Raw genomic sequence first — 26,120 nt, forward strand, 5'->3', positions numbered from 1 at the left:
AAAATGGTTACCATAAGCCAATATCTATATCTATATAGAAAAGTAAGTATAGTTGCTACTCAGTTCAGTTCAGGGTTGAAATAAGTCATTGACTAATTGCCCCCTTCCATACCTTTCCCCCATCCCCGTTTAACCCACCCCCCACCCTTAAAATTTAAAGAAAAAATATAAGGCGATAAATTTCCACTCAAAATCAACCACCTCGTGAGAATATAGCTATATATTCGTTTAAATAGATGTAACGCGTATAAAACTAAGCCCCCTTAATCTATTATTACCTATGTAAGGCTTTAATATATATTACATTCGTTTCATTAAACGTTAAATTGATAAATACTCTACTCGTGGTAGAATAATCCGGACCTTCTGGAAATATATATTATTATTTGAACTTTTTCAAAAATAAAAAAATAAGAAAAAATTCTCGTGCGAGTCGACCCAACAAAAAATGATAAGCTATTGATAGCTAAAATCACTTATCTCAATATTGGTAACGTGAACCTTTTACATCGTTATACCACTAATAAAAAAAAATTTTTTTAAACTTCTTATCAATTTCTAGTATGGAATTTTACCTTAATTAAAATTAAGTATTCCTTCCCATCAGCCTGCCGGGCCATATTTTTTATATCCATCTAAATTTTATCTATTTTATTAAGTCTCCCCCCCCCAAAAAACGAACTGAATACAGAGTTGTTAGACACGCTGTAAAATTGCTGCTTAAAATAACTTCCCAACTATTTTAAAATGGTCATAACTAGCTTTAAAGGGAAGATAACCCTATATAAAAATAAACCCAATGGTTTAAATTAAAATATATTATTAAAATATATTATTTAAATAATAAGTTGTTAGCCCCTCGAAGGTTAATAAATAAATAAATAAATCATAGCGTTGTTGTTTAACAAGGCTAATCAATTTTGATTTTACGACTAAGGTATTTTTTTTTTGTTTTTGGTTTTTTGGCGTTTCTATTTTTTTGTTTTATTTTTAAAGAAATAAAACTAAGGTAGACATGATTCAGACATACATTCAGACAGACAGAGGTCCAAATTCTCAAAATTAATTCTAGGCTAGAGAGATAGGTATAAATTTCTTCGCAATAAAAACATAAAAACTTGGGACGTACGCTGTTTAAAAGCACTTTTAACGAAATTTTAACGCTAAGATTGTAAATCATTAAGAGACTGTATCTTTTGGCCAACAAACATTGCACGTTTTTACGATCCTTCGTAAATCACTCGAGATACCACCAGACGATCGCGAATCCGCGGGGTCATGCCCCCCTCAACTGGAGAAGAGAACCCCCGGGATAAATTAATATACCTTAAACAGAGTAGGCACAAAATTTTTGGAATGAATTTCTCTGACTTTCCCAGGTATTCCCTGACTAAAAATCCCACAAATTTCCCTGACCATTTGGGCCTATTTACAAATTCCCTGACTTTTCCAGGTCGTGTACGAACCCTGTTAAAATATTCAATTGCACAAAAAAACCTAAAGTAAGAAACATAACGATACTATACATCCCAATATGTCCCAGACAGATTAAAGATTTGTAAGGATTAAGGGTCGGGGGGGGGGGGGTTATCCCCCTAGCTGATGTATAAATGTTTGATTCCCACGTTTTAATCTTGACATACGTGGTACATGTCTTTTAACCCCAATTTTGTGGTTAGGAGCATACATTTTTTTAAGCCTTGGTTGGTTCCAAGGTACCTAGGATTGAATGTCATCTTACGGACGAATGGATTCATTCGCCCAAATTCATTCAAGTTGATTTATAAAAAAATAAAGAAAAAAGATGTCGACGGCTGCAACGTCTGTCCGTTTTATTATAATATCGAGAGAGATTTGTCAGTTTCTATGAAGTACGCTTCATCCCTTCCCCGGTAAGGATTTGTCAATCAAATTTGATGCGGTACTCAACTGGCTGGCTATATAACTCTATACCCAAGTACGCTGCTCATATCGACAACTATTCAGCATAAAAAATATAAAATAAGTCAAAAGGCAACCGCATTCACCATTCAACGTAAACCCATACCAAGAATTCATAAGTCTACTTGGAATGCGTACCAGCTTCTCGCGCGATCATCCGATGTTTGGGTTAAAAGTGGGACGGGCCAAAAACAACGTACATTACCACAAATGGGGTTAGGGATAACTCGTTTTTAAACTTTAACCTTATGCCCTTCAGGTTTAGAACTGAATCGAACTGAATTATACAAGCTTTTCAGACTGTTTCACACAGCAAAATTCATTCATTCAGGGTCAAAAATAATACCATACATGAGACAGTGAGAAAATGTACAACTGTAGTTTGATATTAGGCCCGTGAAAACAAGGACAATGACATAAAATTCTCTCTTAGATACAAAGAAAAATTCGGGTCTTCCAAAGAAAGACAGGGGAAAAAAAAAAAATAATAGAAATTTTCATTTCGACAAACTTATATTGGTTAAAATATATCTCATCCTTCAATCTATATCTTTCTATAGTCTGTTCGCGTTCTCTTTGTTAATAGTACGCTTTAAGGGGGGCATCGAATATACCCGGAGCAACCATTATATTATATAAGTAATAGGCCTAGTATCCCGTATATTAAACGTAAGAATTCGAACAAAACCGAGCTGATGGCAGCGAAATCAATTTGTTTGGAAGGTCCTTTTTTAATACTCGCGAATTCAAGCGAATAAAATCCGAGAAACCCAGTTTGGGGAAGAGGGGTTAAACCCCTTGTTCGCCCCCCCACCCCGTTTGTTTTTATCCGAGAAAACATGCCTTTTTAACACGACCCTTTCTTCATACCCCTCTCCCCCGGTCTAACCTCAAAATCGCTTTTTCTGCTAACCTCAACCAATAACCCCTGTAAGGGAAAAACACCCATAACTTAATGTAATACAGTAGCTTAACCCTACGTCTGTAATATTAAAAAGCTAGGACCAAGGCTTAAAGTATAAAATCACTCATTTTTTTAGCAAAGAAAAAGAAAAAGAAATTCAAGTATATTTTTTTTTAAATTCTATAAGACATAATCCGAATTTATAAATCAGGATTGCATTTTTTGATTTCCTAAACCTTTTAAACTCAAGATTTTTACATTAATTATAAAGATATCGAAACAGTTTTAAAATGTAATACATAATCCGACATGAAAAATGAATCTTTCGATAAATTTGAAATAGTTAATCTCCTTAGTTCAATGTAAAAATCATGTAAAATACTGTTAGGTACATGTATGCCCTACCACTCGAGGCAAGGGTCAAATTAATACAAAAAGAAAAAAATTTTAAGAGGAAAATGCTTTCAATGATAAATTTATGTCACTAAGCCTAACTATCACGTAAATGATGGATTAGCTAACCCTATTTAATCCATTTCCAGTATAGTCCTTGCAGAACACGTCACGTGTTTCTCATTAAGCAAAAAAACTACTACAGTAACAATTATCAGCGTAAAATCAAGAAAGGGGACGAAAATAAGCAGACGAATATTGATATAATGGGGTAAAGCTGTTCTTATTAGCCGCAGTCGGGTTATATCATAAGTTTATAAGATATGCTCCTTCCATAAGTATGACACTTGTAATACAGAAGACTTACAGCTCGATCTAGTTCGAGAACGACAAGCAAGAATTGCAGACTACACTCGGAGGTTAATTTTACAGTTCTTCCTTCTTCATATCATATTTATTATAAGTACTAAGCCTTTGACGGCGCCTCGCCAGGCGTCGCCGCTTTACCTCGAATCTATGACCTACCTCCCTCACTTCATGACAAGCTTCAGTTTGTAACCAGAGATTAACAAACTTATGGAACATATCTTATGAGCTTTGGGAAGATACTCAGAGAAGGCAGGCTGCATTCAATCCCCCCTAAAACTAGTAACGAAAAAATTATTTTTCTCCTCAAAAATAACCGTTTTCTGCCTTGGTTTTTCTTGGCGCGTGACGAACTAAGACCTTACGACTAACACATCTCCCTTCCTCCCCATCTTCCCCATCAGTTGTCTCTTCTTAAGAAGGTACATCCATCCCTTACTCATCTCAACAAAGATTATCTTACGACAAAATGACTTTTTTTTTTAAAAAAAAGGAAGAAAACACGAGTAAACTAAATATTTCTCATCATCAGGGGACAAAAATAGATAAATATACCATACTCTTAAACAAAAATTAAAAAATATACTGCTTAGAAATTTTAACTTAAGTAGTAAAGAGGTTAAATATTTCTTCAAATACGTACACATTACAAGATTTTGACGTAATTCTAAATTTTAGGTAGCGACCCCTAAATTAAATGGTAGCTTGAAGAATAATGTAAGATAAAGATAATTCGTTTAAACGGTGGGAGTGGTTGAGATAGAATTTGAGATGCGTTGTGCTTTTGTGTTGTGATAAAACATATATATAAAAAACATCGATGAAATTCACGAACATAATTTCATTTGAAAATGAATAATGAAAGGTTGTCGTCACGATTTTCGTTTTGGAAGAAAATATTATTACATAAACTTCATAATCGAGCTCTTAGCTTAGCTACCCATCACATGTATATTATCGTATTGGATAATTCTTATTTATTTTTATATATTTTTTCTATGGGGGGAAAATTGAGCCATTTTTTATATAGATGAAAAATTTCAAGGTGCCTTGCGATTATAATTTGAAATAAAAAAACGAAACGTGTACTTGGGTACTTACATAATTTTTCATATGATAATAACGCTATTATTATCATATTTGTAAAAGATTAAAAAGGTAAGAATGATTATTATACTAAGTTCTAACTTCTTATAACGTGTATGATTGAGATCCGTGATTTTTGAAAGAATGTAATGTGTATACACTTATTTTCACGATTACACGATTGAGGGTTCTATATACTTTCATTTATAAAAATGTATAAGAATTTTAGATTACGGCGCTGATATAAATACAAGTCCCGAAGTCCCGAATTATACCGGGCCAAAGAAAAGCTGTACAAGAACAAGTAGCCAGCAGATATCAGGTTCTATCTTTTTTAATTAAAGATTACGATAAAATTAAAAGTCATTCATAATTTTAAATAAGTAAAGATGAATTGTAATAAATATATCGATATTTGATTTTGCATTTGAAATTAAATGGACACACGAAAATGCAAATTTGGAATAAGTAATTTAATTTCACTTTGGAAACCATGATGAAGATCTAGGCCTACTCCACTATCAAGGTGCATAAGTGAAAAGCGCACAAAAATAAAGTTCAAATTCTTGTATTTTGAGTTCAGGAGTCGATATAAAAAAGACATAAAATTGGCCTAAAAAAAATAGGGCTGGGAGAGCGATTCCTTATAGACAATACTTTACGACCATAACTATATCTCTAATGTTACGTAGAGAAAAGAGCCAAAAATAGAGTAAGAACTATCTTGAAAGTAGTCATAATCTCTATATATTTCTATACCAAAATAGGTACATTTCAAGGGTGCTACGACGATAGCCTGACTTCGTGTCCATTATATAACCTTTGATATGTTTTTACGATCCAAAGTCGGGGGACACGGGGGCCCCTAACTCCGCTTTTAGGGCTAAAAATTTACCACGATTTAAGCCTATGTATGTACTACCACGTATGGGTATCATAAAGAGACTAAACTTGGCCTTAAAGTCTAGTACGAATTGAAGGTAAAAATTATGGCAAGCGATATCTTTGGTGGAGCGAGCGTTATGGGCCCGGCAAAGGCTTAACAAAGAAGAAAAACGTATTTTTCGTATCAATAAAATACGAAAAAGAATACGTTGGGGAGGGTGGAAGCACGGGGGGAGAACCCCTGGAAAATATGGAGCTCTATAACGAGGATAGGGGCCAAAAAGTCACGAAATGACGCTAAAACACCCGAAACTTAAGTAAAGACCAACCGACCCTAACCCACCCCCCAAAAAAAGAAATTTCCTTTTGACATCTTTATGGAGAGAGAGTGAGAGAGAATTTCAAACTATACCTCTAGAATATATACCAAAAAATATAGAAAAGGAATTCGTTCATTTCACCCAAAAATATACTGATAAATATTACAAGTCTGAAACATATTTAATAATAATTTAATATGAAAATGTAACTCTTAAAAACTAATTTCAATGAAGGGGTTAAGACTCGATAGAGAGCAAAGAGTGAAGAGTGAATAAGGTGAGAATATAATAATAATAATAATGTCAGATTTGGTGCGACGCCCCCTGGGGGTACCGAACCATCAAGTAACGTTACGTAAGAGAATAATAATTAGAAATTCGCAAGGGATTATGGGGCGTGACAGGGCGTTGTTGACACTGACAGAGAAAAGGGGGGTAAGTAAGTAGGTGCCCATCACCGCCGCCGCTATGATGTCCCCTTCACCCGAAAACCCAAGTACAGAAACCCCCAGAAAAGCCTAACCCGTCATTAACGAAACGAAGCTCGAGTGACTGTAAGAAAAGTGCACAGGCGAAAAAAAGGAATGACATAACGCTTATCTTCATGGCTGTAATCGCGCAAATATACTTACAAAGGCGGCAGGCAGGGATCATTCGTAAATACAGCAAGAACAGCTCTAGGTATTAAGACACGGGAAAAGACGCCTTTATGGGAAACCCCCATAAGGACCCGAGAAATTTGGGTATAGGATAAAAAAAATCATGTCATTTTAGGCCCTATTATATTGGGCAAACAGTTAAAGGAGCGGGAGGAATCTATCCATATCCCCCCGGAACATATCGCGTCCTAATCAAACCTTGATGCTGTCCTCAAGAACCTTAGAGCATCCAACTATGAGCAAACAATTTGATAGCGGGGATGGGGGGCTTACAAGACCCTGCTAGCGACATATTTGGCTCGTTATGGTCGTTGAAAATCCCCCTCGATCTGTTGACTGCGAGCAAACATCAGGAATAAGCGGGGGGGGGGGATGAACCCCACTATGGCAAACATTCTTCAACCTGTATCATCAGGATCACAGCTTATGGAAATATCTCTCCCCACGCCACCGCGTAAGCTTTATGAGATTGCTTATAGATAACGTGCCAGGGTCTAACCCTAACCTTTCTTTGCCTATCGCGTTTTACCGAAATATATTTCCAAGTGACAGGACCCGGACACCCACGCGTTTACCCAACCCAAAAATTATTCCCAAATATAAATGCTTCGCAGAAAGAGGAAAAAATAACCAAGGTTATAATCAAATCAATTTGATGTGAATTACGTCGGATTAGACGTGTCATTCGCGGCGTGTTATCTAAAAAGCTTGTACAATTCGGTTTGATTCAGTTCCAAACCGGGGGTGGGGAATATCTCTAGCACTGTCCATACTTCTAAAAGATGTTAGAAGTTAACTTTACGCGCTTTTGTACCTAACAAGTTTTAAAAAACGTGACTCTTTGAATTTCCCACCACGAAAAGCTGTGATTTTATTTATTTTTTGAGCGTAAAGCTGTTGGAAGATGGATTTGTTTGTTGGAAAAGAGGGGAGTTTAAGAAAAGAGGGTTGTGGTTATACTGGATGGGGAGAGAGACCATTTGTTGAATTAAATTTTTGGCAATTGAAAGATTGAAATAAATAAAAGCTACGCCTTACTTCAAATGATGGACTATTTACCGTACCGATAAATGATATTATTCCGAATATTAATCCCCATCAATTTTCCCAAAAAAACCGAAAACATTCCAATTTATCTTAGAAAAGCGACAAATAAAAAAAAGGAAAAAAAAAAAACATGTCAAGGATTATATGGAAAGATTCCAACCCCTGTGTTAGAGAAGGGGGAAGGGGGGGAAGAGGTTTGTAATGTTGTCGCTTAGAGGCGTCGTCGTCGTATTTAGGGGGCTGATGGGGATAAGGCCGAGTCTTAGCGTGTGAGCGCGTTTAATTCGAATGGACGCTTCTAAATTACGGTCAATGGTAGCCAAGAAAAAAAAAATAAACCATGGGAATATATATGGCCGGAGAAACAAATAAATGTCAATCAGGGGGTTCTTGGACGACCCCCCCCCCCAAAGTCCAGACCCCAGATAAGAAATAAAGTATGTGAAAGAACTCACTCACATTTGCTAGTGAAGTTCTTGAGACTGACCAACACTCCGGTGTATGTTTGTGTAGAATTCCTCAGTTGTATTTGACTGGGATTGGAGTGGAGTATCTTAGTAACCTAACAAGGTATGCTGGACAATGACTGACCACGCAGTTTGTACAGATCTACAAATGAAAGAAAGGAAAAAAAAACAAATTAGAATTAAATTGGAAAAAGTTCAGTTATCGGTTAAAAAAACTTGTTTCACAACTGCGGTAAATTTTGACCAAATTTAAGGATTATTATTAAAAGGTTAAAGTTCAAACGTATTTCTTTTGGTCTGGGATAAAACTAATGTCCATTTAGGATGGTACGCGATGGATTTGTAGTTAATGGCATTAATGGATGCTGCGCTGTACCAAAGATCAACCATTAATAGGAGGGATAGTCGGCAAAACGACACTCTGGAGTCGGGTCAAGTCGGGCCCACCGAGTTCGATTAAGGTGAAAAGCTCGTCTACTCGGTTTAATCGAGCCAAACGACGGCAAAAACATTTCGGTAAAACACACACCTTGATATGAAAGGAAACTCCTATTAACGGACATCGGAAACAAATTAATCTTTAGAAGTTATCAAAAGAGGATAGGCTATCAGAGTTCTAAAATGTGGTAGATGGTCCAGGTTGAAGAGAGAGAGAAAATGGAGGGTATGAGGCTCGCGGGCGATTTGAGTTGGAAGTAATTGCGAGTTGGTCTTGGCTCAGATGACCTCTCGGGAATTAGGGCACTGACTAGTGGTAGTAGTAGTTTCTTAGTGTTTCTTTCCCTAGCTAACAATCAGGTTGCACGGCCGAATTACCGAGCGCCCCAAAACGACCATCAAAAATAACGAAACTTCTTCCTTTCAAAGCAAGCAAGAGAGAGTTGCACACTTTGCTTTTCACAGTTGGTCAAACGGAGGACTATGATCATAGCAACTCCACTCGTTTAACCCTAACCTTAATAGCTCCAACCACCTAGATTACGACTACTACTATAGTATACTCTAATAGAGTCATTACCATGAGTATAATAATGTTCTCTTAGCTAATATCTTAGCATGTTACTACGTCTACCATACCATATATATAATAGAAATAAACAAGATATTAACTACACGGTTATCTATTTATTTTTAGGGGCATATTCTAAGGCGCTAAGATAGTACAATACTTAAGGTTGATAGCCTAATATCGCGTGATTTCAAAAAGCTTTTAGAATAAATTACCCAAAAACAAACATTACTTAATTTCTAATTTATTAATATTATTGCAATAAATTTTTATTATTGCCCCTGGTGGGTTACTTCAAAGTATACTCGGCTGTATCGCGGGTGTAACACTTTCGTGTCCAGTGGGGTGGGTTTAAAACAGGGGTGTCCCCTGTCTCCTCTCCTCTTTGCACTATATCTGGAACCTCTCGACAGGGCCCTAAGGGCTTCAAACCTCGGTTTTACGCTTAGGTACCCTGGCGGCGCGACGCGGGAATCTCGGGTAGTGGGTGGATTTTTTGCGGATGATATTTTTGTTGTTGCTGAATCGCGGGTAGGGCTGCAAGCCATTTTGGATATTTGTGGGTCCTACGCAGCGGAATATGGGTTGGCTTTTAGCCCAGATAAATGTGTAGTCCTCGAAAATAGTTTGCCTTTTGAGAGGGGGTCCGACCCTGTTTTCCTGCAAGGTTGCGTATTAGCAGAAGTGACTGAGGTAACCTACCTAGGTGTAAAGGTATCGAATAGGGGGAAGTTTTTGGAACCGCAGGAAAGTATTGTGATGGCTAAGGCCAACCGTCTGGCTGGTGCCATAAAGCACAAGGGGTACCACTCGTACAATAAGTACAATGTTATGAGGACACTATGGAAGGCTGTCGCGGTTCCGGCGTTAACCTACGCGAATGAGGTTATGTGTTTCTCGTCTAATACGAGTCGTCGACTTAATCAGGCTCAATTTACCGTGGGTAAGGCCGCGTTGGGGGGTAACTTTATTACATCATATGCCGCTGTCAAGGGTGAAATGGCCTGGTCTGCCTTCGAGGAGAGGGAGGCTAAAAGTAAGCTCCGCTATCTGGGTCGGTTATTGTTTATGGACGACGTGCGCATTGCACAGCGGGTTTTTTGCTATATTCGAGCAATGCCCAGGAAAACTACCTGGCTAAAGCGCGTTGAGTTTTTTCACGAAAACTATGGTGCCGGAGTGTCCCGGAGCTCGGTTCAATCGTTACATGAGTGGTATGCCAAGGTAGATAAGGCTGTTGCTGAGTATTCTCAAGCACAATGGCGGAGGGATGTTGCTGACCATCCGAGTCTGAACCTGTATTCGTTAAAGGAAACACCGGGCATAGAACCTTTCTATGATAATTCCCTTGCTAGTGGGTTGTTTTTCCTGGCCCGGACGGGGGCGTTAGCAACATCCGCTCGTCTTTCCCACATTTTTGATAAGGAGGTGGCCGGCTGTCCTCTCTGTGGGGAGGTCTTAGAGGACATCGAGCATGTAGTGCTGTTTTGTCCGGCCCTGGCACAAGCAAGAGCCCCGTACCTGAGGTTTGGGCCCATTACCCTGGCGGATAGCCTATCTCTCGGGGATAGGCCAAATATGGAAGTCATAACTATCACAAAAAGTATTTTAGCCAATTGGGCGAAATTGCGCCTTCTCTGCCCCATGCCCTATTAAAGGATTGAATCATATGTCGATCAGCTGTCATTGTACATAATTGTAAATAGTTTTCTTGTTGACTTTGTAACGTGTAAATATTAATTTAGTGTTTTTTTATTGTACGACATTTAATGCTTTGTTTTAGTTTTTTTTATTTTCGGACCTGTGAACCCACGTTAGAGGGTTCCTCCCTGTTCCAAAAGGGATTTGTAATCAAAAGGGTCAATAAACCATTCATTCATTCATACGAGAAATAACATAGGAATTTATCACCCTGAATGTTGGCTTCATTCCCCGAGTAATATTTATTTTGAAATAGTACAATATTTGAAGGGATGGTGTCGGGTTTATACTGGTAAATCTTTTCAAGCAAAACCCTAAGCCTTTTCAACGCCCCCTCCTTATTATTGACAGTACTAGGAAACCAAAGCGTGGCCGCGTGCCCTTACAGTGGCGCAAGGTCAACTCGTATTGACCTCAAGGTGGTGGTATATGGTTGGTACACACGACATCCTATAAGAAATTGCGAAAGCAATCAATTTTTGTCCGTTATAAAACTAGCGAAAGCTCTTCTTTACGGATTGGGGGAGAATTCCCTGAAATCTAGAAGTTCCTTACTTAGAAGTAAGTGAACTGTTTCATTGTACGTTCATTATAATAACAGATACCTACACCCACCCCCTAAGTTTTACTTCAAATCATGGCCTTTTCATATCGACGGGGCAAAAGAATGAGGGATTCCATTCGTAAGTTTTTTATATATAATCTCCGACGAAGAGATTTTGAAGAGAGACAAAAAACAAGGTTGGGGGGCAAGGGAGAAAGAGAAAGAGAGAGAGAGAGAGGATGGGGCGTCACCTTCGACCTCTACACCTACGGTTACACCTAGAGCTTTACCAACGACGTATTGGTCAATATTACGGGGTTATATTGATACGACAGACGAGTTTCAAGGAATATCATCAAAGAATACCCCAAGCAGAGGCGACGAAAGAACCAGGGGGGATTCCAAAGTCATTTGGACATTTTTCGTCGTTTTAAGCCCCTCGACATTCCCCCCCCTACCTGAAACATTTTTGCTGTCTGCTAGGGTGTCCGGCTTCAAAGGGACAGTGAAATAAATTAATATAAAAGAACCAAAACAAGATAATTAAGATTTGAGAAAATGAAATATAATTTAACAAGTGGAAATGTTTCGGTCGAAATTAGTTATGATTTCACTTTCCCTTTGAAATACAAGGGGGGGGGGTAATAGGGGGTGTCGGGTGTCGAGAGGTCAAGCTATCCTTGGGGTTCTCTCTCTCTCTACATCTACAATCAGAGAGAAGAAAAGAGGCTTGACACGAGATTAACTGTGGCTCCTCAATTTGGAGACCTCACTGACAAAATTATTTGATCTCGCTTACTTTTCCCATCCTACCCTTAACCCTCCTTGTTCCCCATTGCTATATATATATATATATAGTAGAGCAACGTCTATAGTTTCGTATAGCGTCTTAGTGTGTTTGTTCCTTGGAGTCGAATTAAACTCATATACGAGAGTGTCAAAGTAAACTCCGACGTCTAGCTTCTAGTTGAAGCAAAAGACGAAAAGAAAATCTTTATATGAGAAATACTGTGATTCTCTTTTGTTCGCGACGACTCTATCTACCCTACCGAGTGTCAAACAAAGACGATATTAAATTATCTAAAGGGGATTACCCCCCCTTTCCAGATTTTGCCCCCCTCCCCTGCCCCCAAGACTATCCCATTTTCAAACCCAATCTTTCATTATTTATTTTTTTATTTTTGTGGTGTTTGTTTATTTGTGTTTTGTAGAGCTAACCAAGACGCTAAAAGAGTACTATAATAATGACACGATACTATAGTACTTGAGTATCAAACTGTTTCAAACCAAGACGCTAAGAGAGTACAATAATGCCGCGATGTTTGAAAGAAAAATAAAATTTGGCAAAGTGAAAAATTGAGCACTTAAAATATTATTTGAAAGGTTTTAAAATCGGTCTTTTTTGACCCCCCTTGGGAAGATTGGGGGATGGGGGTTTGAACTAAGGGATACTGCGTAGATGGGGGAGGGGGGTTATCGAATAAGACGAAGTAGTTGTTGCATTTTATAAAGTGGCCGATTTATCAAAATAGACTCTTCGGGAAAAACTGCAAAAGCATCGAAAAAAGATCACTTTCTCCCCAATATTAAATCTTTCCACTTTTTTTCTTTCTGGATTTTTCTCTAGTTCTACTGCAGTGGGCCAAGAGCGTCTAAAAGTGGATCTTTGCAAAGCAAGGGCTTTTTGGCCTTGGGGGTTGTTGGTTGGGGGTTGGAGTGGCGTCTTCCATACGCGTAATTGAATAAAACGTTAAGAGGTATTGGGGGGCAGAACCCCCAGAAATGTCTAGGGGAAGCGATATACCCGCAATCCATTTTCTCCCCCAATACATATATACACAACTATATCGAGATCTAATATTTGTAACCGACGACGAATCAAAGTGTGATACAATCGAGGGGTCGCACACTTACCACGGTTTACTACCCGAATCCCAAACTAAAAATAGGTAGAAATTGTTTGAAAGTTTTTTATTGGTTATTTATAAGTTAATTTTCCCAAGCAATATATCTATAGTATATAGTGTATAGGAACTGAGGTATTTTTACTTTAAAATAGTATCTATAAGGTAAAGTGTCCGACACCTAGGAAAAGGGCAGGTTTCACTGACGAATTGAGTATTTTTCAGTAAGAGATGACTCCAAACTTGGATATAGATTTCTTATTGAGAATCTCAGTAAGAATTCGGCTTCGATTTTGGTACAAACTCAAACTGAAAAATCAGTCTAAGCTATCCCATCCCCATGAAGTTTGTCTAACGATATTAAGTCAATACTGAAAAGGGCATTCCTTCCTTTTGACGCTCTATATTCCCCGCCTTTCTGTGTATTACTTCCATTAAGAAAAACAACGTTTCTCAAGGCATCTTTCCTTGGTGTAGCCAGCAGCCTTCCAATCTTTCCATTTGGCCGAGCGCGTTTCTATAGAAGGAAAATGTTACCGAGCAGAACGTCATTTTTCCCCCTTAGGAACGGGGCAATTTAGGCTTAGTAAAGGCGGGGCTTTACCCTTAAATATTGGTGGGAAAAACGGTATAGGCGCGGAGTCAAATGCCGGTGGGCCGAAGTATGTAGTAGGAATACGCATGGCCACCGACCGGCCTTTGTAGTTGAGTGAGAGAGAGAGAGTGGAGGGTCACTTATCCATCAGCTAGATTGCTTCTCGTTATATTTATTTACAGTCAACTCGGTCACTACATATAATACAGGCGCTCTTATCATTTTAAGATGAATTTCGGGGACAAGTAACGCGGGCACAAATATAGTAAGAGAGATTTCTCGTGGAAGATATAATTTCATATAGGAATATATATAAAACCCAATTCGGTTGACACTAAGATTAAACCTTAGTTTCGATAGGGATGTCCCTTAGTTACTAGGGTCAAGAAAGACACGTTGGGTGAGCTGCGTAGGCGGATAATCGCCAGGGAACCCTCTGGTGGCCAACGCGGGCCCAGGGAGATATAATTTCATAGAGGGAAAAATAGCCCCGGGAAAAAAGTATTTTTCCACCGCCCATAGGCTATTTCATCCAAACGATACGGCGTACCTCTTCTCAATAATATCAAGGCAAAAATATTAAAGTTAAATATGATACGGAGTTACCAAAATTGGAAGGGTCCATCTTCATAGATGGGATATCTACGTTTGGTTTATCCATACCGTCGTTCTGGACATGGAGCTTTCCAGGAATGAGGGTCATACGCCTTTTTCAATACTTGTAGAAATATTACACATAAGCGGGAGACGAATCTTAGCTCGTGAAACCAGTTGAAGAGATCTATGTAGAGTCTAGGTTATATCTTTTTCGTCTTGGTTTCTTATGGTTCAAGAGAGAGAGAGGTCATTTTTCAGATTGCCTGGTTGTACTTGAACCCTAGCTAGCTGGAATGATGGCTCGAGTTACTGGGGCGTTGGGGATTGATTGGGGGTACAGCCCCAGTTATTTATATCACCAATTGTTTCATAGCAATAACAATTCTATATCGATACCCTGTCAAACTTTACTTTCTTCGACTGACTTGGTTCAAATAATAAATTAGCAATAAAAACCTGATTTATAAATTAGCAAGACTTCAAATATTTGAGAAATTAAAACTATTTTTCCAAGCATATTTGTTGGCGCAAGTAGTAACGCCATCCATGACTGTACCAAGGGCTTAAGGGTCTGCTAGCAGCCATCCCATAATAGTAGTCCCCGTTCCCTAAACCCTGATTTTCATTCCAACGTTATGTACGTCATATTTGTAGCAATATATATATATAGGGAAGGGGAAGATAGGTTTGATGGTAATATGGAAGCCAGACAAGGGATATAAAGATGTTTATAGACGGGATCACAGTCAGTCCGAGCGCGAGCGACGTTCGTAAAAACCTTTTTCTCGGTCGGTAATTACGGTCCACGCGGACGGAGGTCGGTGGCTAGAATAGACCTACCGAATTTGGGGCTTTCCCAGGCTGGCAGTCGTAGAGCTAGGGGTGAGTAAGGGCGTAATAGAGAGAACGGCGATAAAAATGGTCTCAGCTTGGACTGACTCCATCCTGGGTCTGAACCCAAGAGACTCGTAAGATATCCTTTCACCCTTGTATGGATTTCGTGCGCCATCCTAATCCCGCATAGATAGATAGATAGATATTCCACACTCCCTCCCCGGCTTCACTAGATGACGCCTATCAAATCCCATAAATTCTGCTGGAACTTTTTTAAACAACAATATTACTTACGAATGAGGTGATATTTCGAGAAAAAATAATAACGTATTTTTTTGTATTTGTATTTTAGGCGGACACTTTTCACAACAAACTCGAAATGCGGAGGACTTGGAAGAAGGACGGGAAGAAGAGGACAGTCCCAGTTACAACATCGACGGAAACGATGACGTCATCGAGGACTCTTCGCCGATCTTGACGGACGACGAACACATTTGCGGTAAATGTCGAGCCGAATTCTTGCACTTGTCCGATTTTTTGCTTCACAAGAAAGTGTGCGCGCGCAAGCGACTGGTCTTAGTGGTGGCCACGGACAGATTCGAGGACCCCAATTACGCTAGCGAACTGGAGCCCCTAGACGAAGCCCCGAGACCGGACTCCTCTCCGGAGTCCGGGTTACTAACGGGCGCCGATAAACGTCGGCGTAAAAGCGCGATAGACGATCCGACGACGGCCTTGAACCTTTCGCGTCAAAACAAAGAGTCGCCCCCGCCGTCGAAAAAGACGATGGTGACCGCGAGCGTGTCCCTCAACTCGAACCTACCTCAACCTCATTACTCGCTACTTCCCGACACGCACGTCGCTCTGGAAGCCTTGCAAAACACGCGCGTCGCCGTGGCGCAACACGGTCACAACACGCGTTCCACGGAACTGGGCGCGCTGCAATCGGCTCTCTACACCTTGCAACAACAACAATTACTGCAGTTGCAAATAATCCAGCAACTTCACGCTCATATTTTAGGCAACGCCGGCGCTCCCCCGAACCCGGCCACCGTTTTATCGCCGGCCCTAGCCAGTTTATTACCGGGCGCGACGTTAACGGGTACGGCGGCTCTGACGCCGCCTCAAAGTACGGACGTTCCCGTCACCGCGCTCCTCGGTACCTTAGCCTCGTCTTCGAACACGACGGCCGCGCAACCACCGCCACCACACCAACACCTCGCGTTGATCCAAAACAATGTTGTTAAACAAGCGCCTACGTCACTGGCGTCCACCGCTTTAAACAGTGTAATCAGCGCGACGGCTTTATCGTCGCCTCCTACGAGCGGAGGAAAAGACAATACGAATAAAGTGTGTAGTCCACCGGTTCTGGCGGCGAGCTCGACGGCTCACGCCATGACTTTACCGAAACGAGAAAAGAACGAAGTAGAGTTAGAAAGTGCCGCGCTTAGTCAGAGAGCGACGTCGCCCATCCAGCCGTTATCGTTGCCCCCGCCACCTCCCTTGCAAGAACCAAATACCTTGGAATTACTGCAGAGACACACGGAGCAGGCCTTGCAGAATACCATGTCCGGGGGCTCGTTCCTGTTGAACGGCATTAACGGCTTGGGCGGATGCGATTCCTTGAGGTTGAAGAAAAAGAGCGAAGACGGGAAAGAGGAAGCTTTATTCCGCCATCGATGCAAGTTTTGCGGAAAGGTTTTCGGGTCGGACAGCGCGTTGCAAATACACCTGCGGTCTCACACGGGGGAGCGCCCCTTCAAGTGTAATGTCTGCGGAAACAGATTCTCGACGAAGGGCAATTTGAAAGTCCATTTCCAAAGGCACAAGGCCAAGTACCCGCACGTCAAAATGAACCCAAACCCCGTTCCCGAGCACTTGGACGCTCTCCATCCTCCCTTGGAACCGCCCAACTCTTCCACCGGGCCACTTTCGCCCTCTTCCAGCAATCACAACACCATGACAATGTTGGCCGCCTCCACCAACTCCAACTGTAGCAACGCCAGCAACTCTTTCATCAACGTCTCGGAACCGGAACGCTCTTCGACGCCTCAATTGGCCGAAGACTTGACCGTCAGACCGGTAGCCAGAAACGAAAGCGATTCGCCCATCGAACTGAACAACGTCCCGAAGTTTCCCAACCTGTCGGATCGTTCGAGAAGCGGCTCTTTAAACGACGTGTCTAACTTGACGGCGGCGACTGACAACACTTCGTTGGACGGTTCCGTCAAGATCGAACACGATCAAGATTCGATGGATTCTTCGGGTTTGGGCGGAGATCGCGCTAGTCCGCTACTAAAAGACGAAGATTTATTCGACGACGACGAAATCTACGAAGACGATATTCCTCGCGAAGACGAAATTAAACGCTCAGTTTCGGCTGAACCGTACTACAACCCGAATCGAATGTCCAGTTACTCGCCCTTTATGCATTCTTCCGGTCCGACTTTCCCTTCGTTTTTCCACCAAAGTTCGACCTTTCCCGCGCCAAATTTCACCTTCGGCTCCCTCGGGACTACGGCCGCCACCAACACTACCGTAACGACGACGGCATCCACGGCGGAGGCACGGGGCGAAGGAACCAACGCCGCCGAGGGGGAAGTCAATAACCCGGCGCTATACCAAGACTTGCTGCCCAAACCGGGTAGTGTCGATAGCAACTGGGAAAGCTTGATGGAAGTGACCAAAACCTCGGAAACGTCCAAACTTCAACAACTGGTCGATAACATAGAACACAAGCTAAGCGACCCGAATCAATGCATTATTTGCCACCGGGTTTTGAGTTGCAAGAGCGCCTTGCAAATGCATTACCGGACACATACGGGCGAGCGACCTTTCAAATGTAAGATATGCGGGCGAGCATTTACGACGAAAGGTAACTTGAAAACGCATATGGGCGTCCATCGAGTCAAGCCGCCTTTGCGGGTTCTTCATCAATGTCCCGTCTGTCACAAACAATTCACAAATTCTCTAGTCTTGCAACAACATATTAGAATGCACACGGGCTCTTCTCAAACGGCAGAACTGATCAAAAGAATGCCCGTCTCTCAACCATCTTTCCCGCCCAGGTTGCTCTTGTCTTCTCATCAAACTCATAACAGTCAAGCGGGTATACTCATGTCTCCGCCACCTCATCCCTTCAGGCTGGACTTGTCAAATCGTCGCAAAAGTTGCTCGCCGTCGTCCATTGTCAACCAGTCTCCGGCCTCGCAAAGTCCCGATAGCGTTATCAAAGACGCTTCGTCCGTCATTTCCACCAAAGACGAAGACAAAATGGAAGAATCGGAAAGGCCAACTTCGCCTCGATCGCCCTCGCCGACTAATCGTAGCGACGGTCCTAGTCCGCCCCCTCTGACTCCCGTCGTCAGGGTCAAGCAAGAAATGATCTCGCCACCATCAAACTTTCCACCGATGCCCTCCTCCATTAGTCGCGAATCTCCCTCTCGGGCCTTGTCTCCCGGTTTCGATAAAAGCAACGGCAACGGCGGAGGAGGAGGAGGAGGGAATTCTTCAGTCAGACATCCTCCAAATAATTTCACGACGTCTTTAGCGGCCTTGGAAAACCACGTAAAGACGATCAACACGGCAATACCTCAACCGTTACCTTTCGGTCCCTTCGGAATCGCCTTGCCAGTCAGCGGTTACGGACAACGCTACGACGATCCGTCGTATCGAACGCATCCGTTAGAATTGTCGGTGGGTTCCAAGTCACCGTCGGCTTACAGTTCTTCGCCGACGACGAGTCGAGCGGCGTCGGAAGGAGGCGCCTCGACGGACGATCGTTTGACGCCGGGGGGCGGGCTGGCCAAATCCGAATCGCCGCTCTCCGTTTCGATGACATCGTCAATGGTATCTCCCACGTCGAACGTCAGATCCGAAAGCGGCGCTCTCGACTTGACTCCCCGCGCCTCGGTCTTAACTCCCGGCCACGAGGGCAGTATGGTCTCCCCGCGGATGTTTCCTTCGCCCTTGGGCGGTCTCCCGTTTCCGCCAACGCCGGGCCGCTCCAACACCACGTGTCAAATTTGCTTTAAGACGTTCGCCTGCAATAGCGCTCTCGAGATTCATTACCGAAGTCATACCAAAGAGCGCCCTTTCAAGTGTCACGTCTGCGACCGAGGCTTTTCCACCAAAGGAAACATGAAACAACACATGTTGACCCACAAGATACGAGACCTTCCCTCCCAGCTTTTTACCACCACAACCACACCCCCGACACCGACGTCTACCGACTCGCGCGGTAGCGTTAACCACGAAGACTCCTCGCAAAACGACAATTCTATCACCAACACCCTGAAAGAACTAGAGAATCTGAAACGACAGCAAGCGCACAATCACCATAGCGGAGGCGGCGGTGGCCACAACCACCACCATCACCACCAACACCATAGTAGTTCCTCCGGAAGTCATCATCACGGCGGAGGACATCACCATCACAGCAATCCGGTGCCCAAAAGGCCGCCGGGGATGCCCAAACACATGTGTCACGTTTGCAATAAACCATTTTCGAGCGGAAGTGCTTTGCAGATTCATATGAGAACGCATACGGGCGACAAGCCCTTCAAGTGCAGCATTTGCGGGCGAGCTTTCACCACCAAGGGCAACTTGAAAGTCCATATGGGGACGCACATGTGGAGTAACGGTTCCTCTCGTAGAGGTCGCCGCATGTCTCTGGAACTACCTCCGCTACCCTTGCCGCCGGGATCCAAACCGGGCGACTTGGTCCATCATCGACCGGACTTGTATTTCCAATATTTCAACCCGGCCTACTTGAATGGCATGACTCCGCCAAAAATGAACGAGATCTCGGTCATCCAATCAGCCGGCGGCTTAAGCAACGGCGCTGGAGGACCACCTATACCCTTATCCGTGCATCAACAACACGTTATGAACCAAATGATGGCGCAAGCTTCCTCCAACCATCTCAGACAACAAAATCAACAAACAAACAATATAAATAACAACAACAATAATAACAACTCGGAGAACAACAACCGGGCTTCGGCCACATCGACACCCGATTCCTCCAAAAACGGGGACTATCGTCATAACGTCGACCTTTCGAAAAGGTCATCCTCGGAATCACCCCGGGGGGAACGGGCTAGTCCCGCCAGTCAACGTCATACGCCGACGTCAGTGGCGATGATCCAAGCACCCACGACTATCGGACCCAATTGGGGTTGGAAAATCGCTTGCAACGTTTGCGGAAAAATTTGCGTTTCCTCATCCGAATTGGAAATACACTTAAAAACTCATTATACCAATAAATCCGGCGAAGATGGACAACGGGATAAAAACAACGCTTCTCCCGAAAACTTAAAACTATCGGTGTGAAATTAAACAATATCCCCCTTAATTATATCTCGATTATCTTTAATTAGAAATTGACAGTGTTAATTAAGACTTCCCGTCGTTAAAGAGCCTCTGAAGAATTAAAAAATTATAATAAATAAATAAAAAAGGCCTAGTAGAATTAAAAATTTCTTAAAAAAAGATGGTTCCTATGGTCAGCTAGTCCTTTCAATTTCCCCCAAAACGGCGATGAACAAAAAAAAACAAACTTAAAAACAAAAGTGAATTTGAAAAAGAAAAAATTGTCGTTCTCTGTTTGAACAATTTCAAATTTAGAAAAAGAAAAAATTCGTGCAATTTTGAAATTGGTGAAAACATTTTCGGGAGATTTTTGTCAAAATAACGAACTTGAAAAAGTAAAAAAAAAAAAAAAAATCCTGAACAAAAATACTCGCGTATTTAATTGTTCCCCAAAATGAAATATTTTGGGGTAAAAACAATGAATAAAACGTCAACAAAAAATCATGATGACCAGTGTTGTGTATTAAAGTGTTAAAATAAAAAATCCAAGTGTACAGAAAATCCCCCTAAAATCCCCTCCGGGGAGATATTCCCCCCTCTCTTAAAACCTTCGTACAAAAAATATTATTCCTTTAAAACACAAGAGAAAGCCAGTTTTTTTTGCATCAGAAAACAAATAAACAAACACTCCCAAAATTAAAAAAAAAAATAATCCTGGTCAACCAAATGTTAATTATTGTGGTGCTTGTCGTGAAATAAATTTCGGACGTTCCTCTCCTTTGTAAAATAAAAAAAAACCCAAAGAAACAAATCACGTGGTAAGAAATATTAATTAGGCCCCGCCCCCTAAACCTATCCATCCCTAGTACTGACGACTGAGGATCCAGATGAAACATTGTGACGGAAAAATATTAGTTTCTAGTGTAGATGCATCCCCATTCATCATAAAAAAGGAGATTCATGTCGAAATAAACGTAATTCAAAAAAAAAAATATTCAAACGCAAATTAAATAATTAACCTCGGAAATAATTTAATTATTATGACCTTTGACCCCCTCCCCCTTTTTATCGATAGATTATTTTGAAAGAAAACTAAATTATTTTGAGTTACGGATGGGGTGTTGTGTTTCTCAAGTCTCCGCCCCGTGATATTTAAATTAAAAGTAGTCCCCGCAAAGATAAACAAATAAGAATTTGTGTGTGAAATATTTGGAAAAAAAGAAATTAAAAGCGAAAGCCGTATGACCTCTTCGCTTTTCTTTTGTATTGTCAAGAAAAAAAATACCCGGATGGAAATTTGCTTCTCGAATCAGATTAGACTTAAAGGTATGAAGTCTCATCTTCTAAGAGAAATTCAAAGCCAAGGAATATTAAAAACAAAATGAAAAAAATTAATAAATAAAATCGTCGTACCATCGAATAAATTTAATCGCCATTAAGTTAATTAACTAAGATTAAAATTAAATAATCATTAATTACTCGGCTGGTAAAGTTAAATTTCGACTTTGCTCTCTTTATCTAACACTCTCTACACTCTAATAATTAGGATTTGGTCCTAAAACCGTCGAAATTTTCAAAAACCAGCTCGATAATTATTGAAATTTGAATAATAATAATAAAAATTGGAGCAGAACTTCGAATTGTTTCTTAAAACAGCTGTCAAAATTGGACTCTAGAAATACCAATTCCTTGGGTCCTTTTTTAACTCGAGTCTCAATTCGAAAATCTCACTCTCATACAATTTTAAAAAGATTTTAAATAAATCTTCAAAGAAAATAAAAATAAATTAATTCTCGTTAAAATTTGGGACTTTTAAAGTCGTTAAAAATAAATAAATAAATAATTAAAAATACAAGCCACGCCGTTATTTGTAACTATACAATTCAGTCGATGGCCATTTTGAAAGAAGACCAACGTGGCTGACTACAATGGGCGTGGTTTCTTTCAAAATGGCGATTGACTGAGAGATGGGCGGAGTTTCTTTCGCGAGTTATATTATTATATACTTTTCATTTTTTTACGGAATATTAATTTACGGATATAATCCAAGGTGAGGATTATTTGTCCCTTGAAGTTGACTTTGTCTGTTTTAAAGAATTTAATCAAATCCAGAGAGTTCATTTTATTTTTGAGATTCGCGGTCCAAGTATAAATAGATACGATCTTTATTATAATTATTATTGTGAATATATGTGTGGTGTGTGAGGGGCGTATCGGAGGGGGGCGTGGCTTTGTCGACGTCACGAAAGGGATCGAGGGGCGTGACACAATCCAGGCGTTTTATTCCAACGTCACGTTTTCCCGAGATTCCTATTCGCTGGCGTCTTCGAGCCACCTAAACCCCGATTCTCCTTCAAATCGTATTAAATACTTGGCTTCGGGTTTTATGTTTTTGTTTCTTTAATTAATTGTATAATTTTAAATAATTAATTTTTAACCCTTTCTCTTTTCCTAATTAGGGTCAAAGTTGAATTTCCGACGAAATAAGCTGTAACTAAAAAAAAATCAAGGTTGTGATTTTGGAAATTTCAACTTTGAACCTATCATGTTTTTATTTTATCTCGAGTTAATTAATAAGTTCCCTTAATTGTAATTAAATTAAATTAATTAATTTTTGAAGTCGGGCGGACGTTTAGGAGGCTTAAGTTAGTGATATAACTACTGTGATAATATAAGCTTAACCTCTCTACCGACTCCGCACCTCAAATCCCAATTTCCCAAACTACCAATTAAAATTAAATACATTCTTTACAGTAATACGCAAAAGTCGCACTTATCAAATAAAATTTACTTTTATTTCTTACCTAAGTTAGCATTGCGTATAATAAATAACAAGTTTCCCTTAAGTGCGACGATACTAAAACTATATAATTTTTTTTTTCGCCAATTTAAAATCATTCCATATCAAAATAATTACGGATTTAATGAAGAATAATAATTATTATATTTAAAATCCGTAATTTTAATTAAATTTTAACGAGAATTTAATTTAAAATGATTAAAAAAGAAATAAAATAAAATGGTTTATATTCGATGGTACCACGTGACGAGGTTTTGATGTACAAATTCATTTAGGATAAAAATTACGAAAAAAGCAAAAACAACAAATAATAAACAAAAACAAAACAAAATCTCAGGTTAAAAATTAAAAAAATACAAATTGCGATTAAATTAAAAGTTTAAAATTAAAATTAATTAATTTTTTCGGGTCCTAAAAAAAAGAGGATGACGTCATATCCGGTTCCATGCGAGGGATTTAAATGACACTTAAATTAAAATTAACGGAGAAAAAAAATCTCGCTATTTTTATATCAATCATTAAGAGAGAATTAAAAAATAATAATTGAACCGATGACGTCATTCCGACCACGCCCCCTTTCCCCCCAAAAAACCAATACCCTTTATTTATATTTCAAAAAAAAAAAAAAAAAGCGCGGGTAAATTTAGGCGCCCACGTGTTTTTATCCCGCCTAAAAAAAATTTAAATATAATTTTCACGCGCGCGATATTTATGAGTGTCGTGTCATTGAAATGAATAATTAAAATAAAAATTGGACGTATCTAAAAAAACGAACTTAATATAAAAACCAAAAATTATGTCCGGTTTTTAATTAAAGATGTAGATTAAAAAAATAACAAAAGAGAAAAAAAAAACAAATGAAGCTTGGCTTGAAATATGGGGGATGCGAAATAAATAAATAAATAAACAAGCAGACATATACACAAACAAACACGAACCGGCATTTCTCAAAAACAATATAATATAAATGAAAAATTAAATTTGTTTCAAATCAATGATCGTTTCAAAACAAAACGAAACACTTTCGGAAAAATAAAATAAAAGGAGTAATTTTAAAAAAGGCGAAAAAATTATCACAAATGTTCTTATAATTATTTAAGCCTATTATATTTAATTTAAGTTAATTACAGGGGTTAATGGCATGTTGGTTTATCTCTTCATAGACGGGTAATACATTAAAACCTTCTAAGCTGACAGACTTATATTTAGATCAAGTAGTTGCGCAACGGTTAAGGGATACGGTCTAGCCTCAACCAATCAGAAGAGACCGATATAATCATAAATTCTAGCAACTTAATTACTCGTGTGCCAAATGACCAAATGTCCAAATGACTAAAACCGTAAAGGAAAGAGAGAGAGAGAGAGTTTGCCCCCTTCACAAACGACCCCAAAAATTCATTAGCGTGACGCCCCAATGACTCCCTGAAAAATGAAGTCCTCCTGGACTGACCAGCAACCAAAAAAGAAAAGACCATCATTCCAAGTTGCGTGAGGGTTAAGGGGGAGGGGTTAAAGCTTGACCAGTGGTCGTCTGTGGCTGACCACTAGTGACTGATGAGGGTTAAGACATGATTCAGCTACCCGGGGGATGAAGGGAAGGGGTGGTCGCGGCCTAATGACGCGAAGCTTAATTGATACAAAAGAGTTCCAGCTATTCTCGAGAGATGGACAATGTCCACTCAAAAAGGATGGGCAAGGGGGTGGAGGGGGACACTCTGAAACACCTGGACGCTTTGCCGCCGTCCTGTCCGGAAAATTCGATTAAGGTCATTAAGGACACACGTGACAAATATACCAGCACAACCGTTAAACCATAATAAAAGAATCATACAATTTTCCAGGCCTAACTTATCTCTTGTAAACAGATACGCTTATATCCTCCTCTGGCATAACAATTTCATTTTAGGATATCAAGTACAGTTAAAGAGTTACAGTTTAAAGGCAGTGGGTAAGTAGTATCTTCGATTGAATTTGCCAGAGATGAAAGTACTAGACTGAGAGAGTGGACCCACCCAAGTAAAGTGCTTGGGTGTTACAATATTGTTAAGAACATTATTGTTATTATCATTCGTTTTCAAAGCGTGACGCTATTGCACTATAAGGTGCAACAACAACAGTGCGACGACAGTTTCCCCTGATCCAAATGTTAACCAAATTACAAATTTCTCTCTTTACTTTTGCGAGGAAATTGTTAAGCCTTGGACAGAGAGATAGAAAAGGGGAGAGAAAATAAAGGCTTACTCCTTTTTGTCCCCGAGATCTTTCTAATGTATTTGGCAAATCAATCTATTCCCTCCTTTCGCTCTCTATACACTACTTCTTCTTCTCCTGGGTTTCTGGGTTTGCTTTTCAGTTAAATAATTATCTTTTCTTTTTGCGGAAGCGGCTACCATTACCCTTCGATTTTCACCCTCCCAAAACCGAGAGGAACTACACCCTGACTAACACACGATCGCAATCTGAATAATTATCCCGTACTTATTCCAGCGTGTCTTACCCCTTGATCGTTCAGTTCAACCCGTTGCGAAACCCCTTTGGACTGGGTGGATGGGTGGTTTGGGTATAGGGACAAGAGTCCCTGGTCCCTAAATGATAATTTAACCTTAACACGAACTCACTAGATTGTCCGGTGTCCAGTAACACGGAGTAACTCTTTTTCCTAGGGTGTTTTTGTTGCGGGAGTTTGGGGGTAAAGATGACCGGACCGCTGATGGCGTCGCCTAACAAACTCCACCCACCCACTCACTCACTCACT

At 40.4% G+C, this 26,120-nt stretch overlaps 1 protein-coding gene and 1 long non-coding RNA gene across 5 annotated transcripts in view; one reads left to right on the forward strand and one right to left on the reverse strand.

Moving 5' to 3' along the window:
• LOC149690672 (sal-like protein 1) overlaps positions 1–24,435 on the forward strand; it is a 79,410-nt gene extending 54,975 nt beyond the window's left edge. For all 3 annotated transcript variants that reach the window (XM_089870248.1, XM_089870250.1, XM_089870249.1), the window contains one exon: positions 15,605–24,435. In XM_089870248.1, coding sequence (XP_089726374.1) covers positions 15,605–20,586 — 4,982 coding nt within the window. In that variant the 3' untranslated portion in view covers positions 20,587–24,435. The remainder of the gene's footprint in view (positions 1–15,604) is intronic.
• LOC149690673 (uncharacterized) overlaps positions 1–26,120 on the reverse strand; it is a 67,524-nt gene that overhangs the window by 4,167 nt on the left and 37,237 nt on the right. Inside the window, exon 4 of one of the 2 annotated variants that reach the window (XR_016383778.1) lies at positions 8,061–8,210. This is a non-coding gene — a long non-coding RNA (uncharacterized LOC149690673). Of the gene's footprint in view, positions 1–7,845; positions 8,211–26,120 lie in introns of those variants that run through there. The other variant, XR_016383779.1, reaches the window with a different exon arrangement.

This window comes from Phalangium opilio, unplaced genomic scaffold, assembly GCF_054372755.1.
Source record: "Phalangium opilio isolate 3A_F unplaced genomic scaffold, DU_Popi_V2 ptg000031l_1, whole genome shotgun sequence".
NCBI lineage: Eukaryota > Metazoa > Arthropoda > Arachnida > Opiliones > Phalangiidae > Phalangium > Phalangium opilio.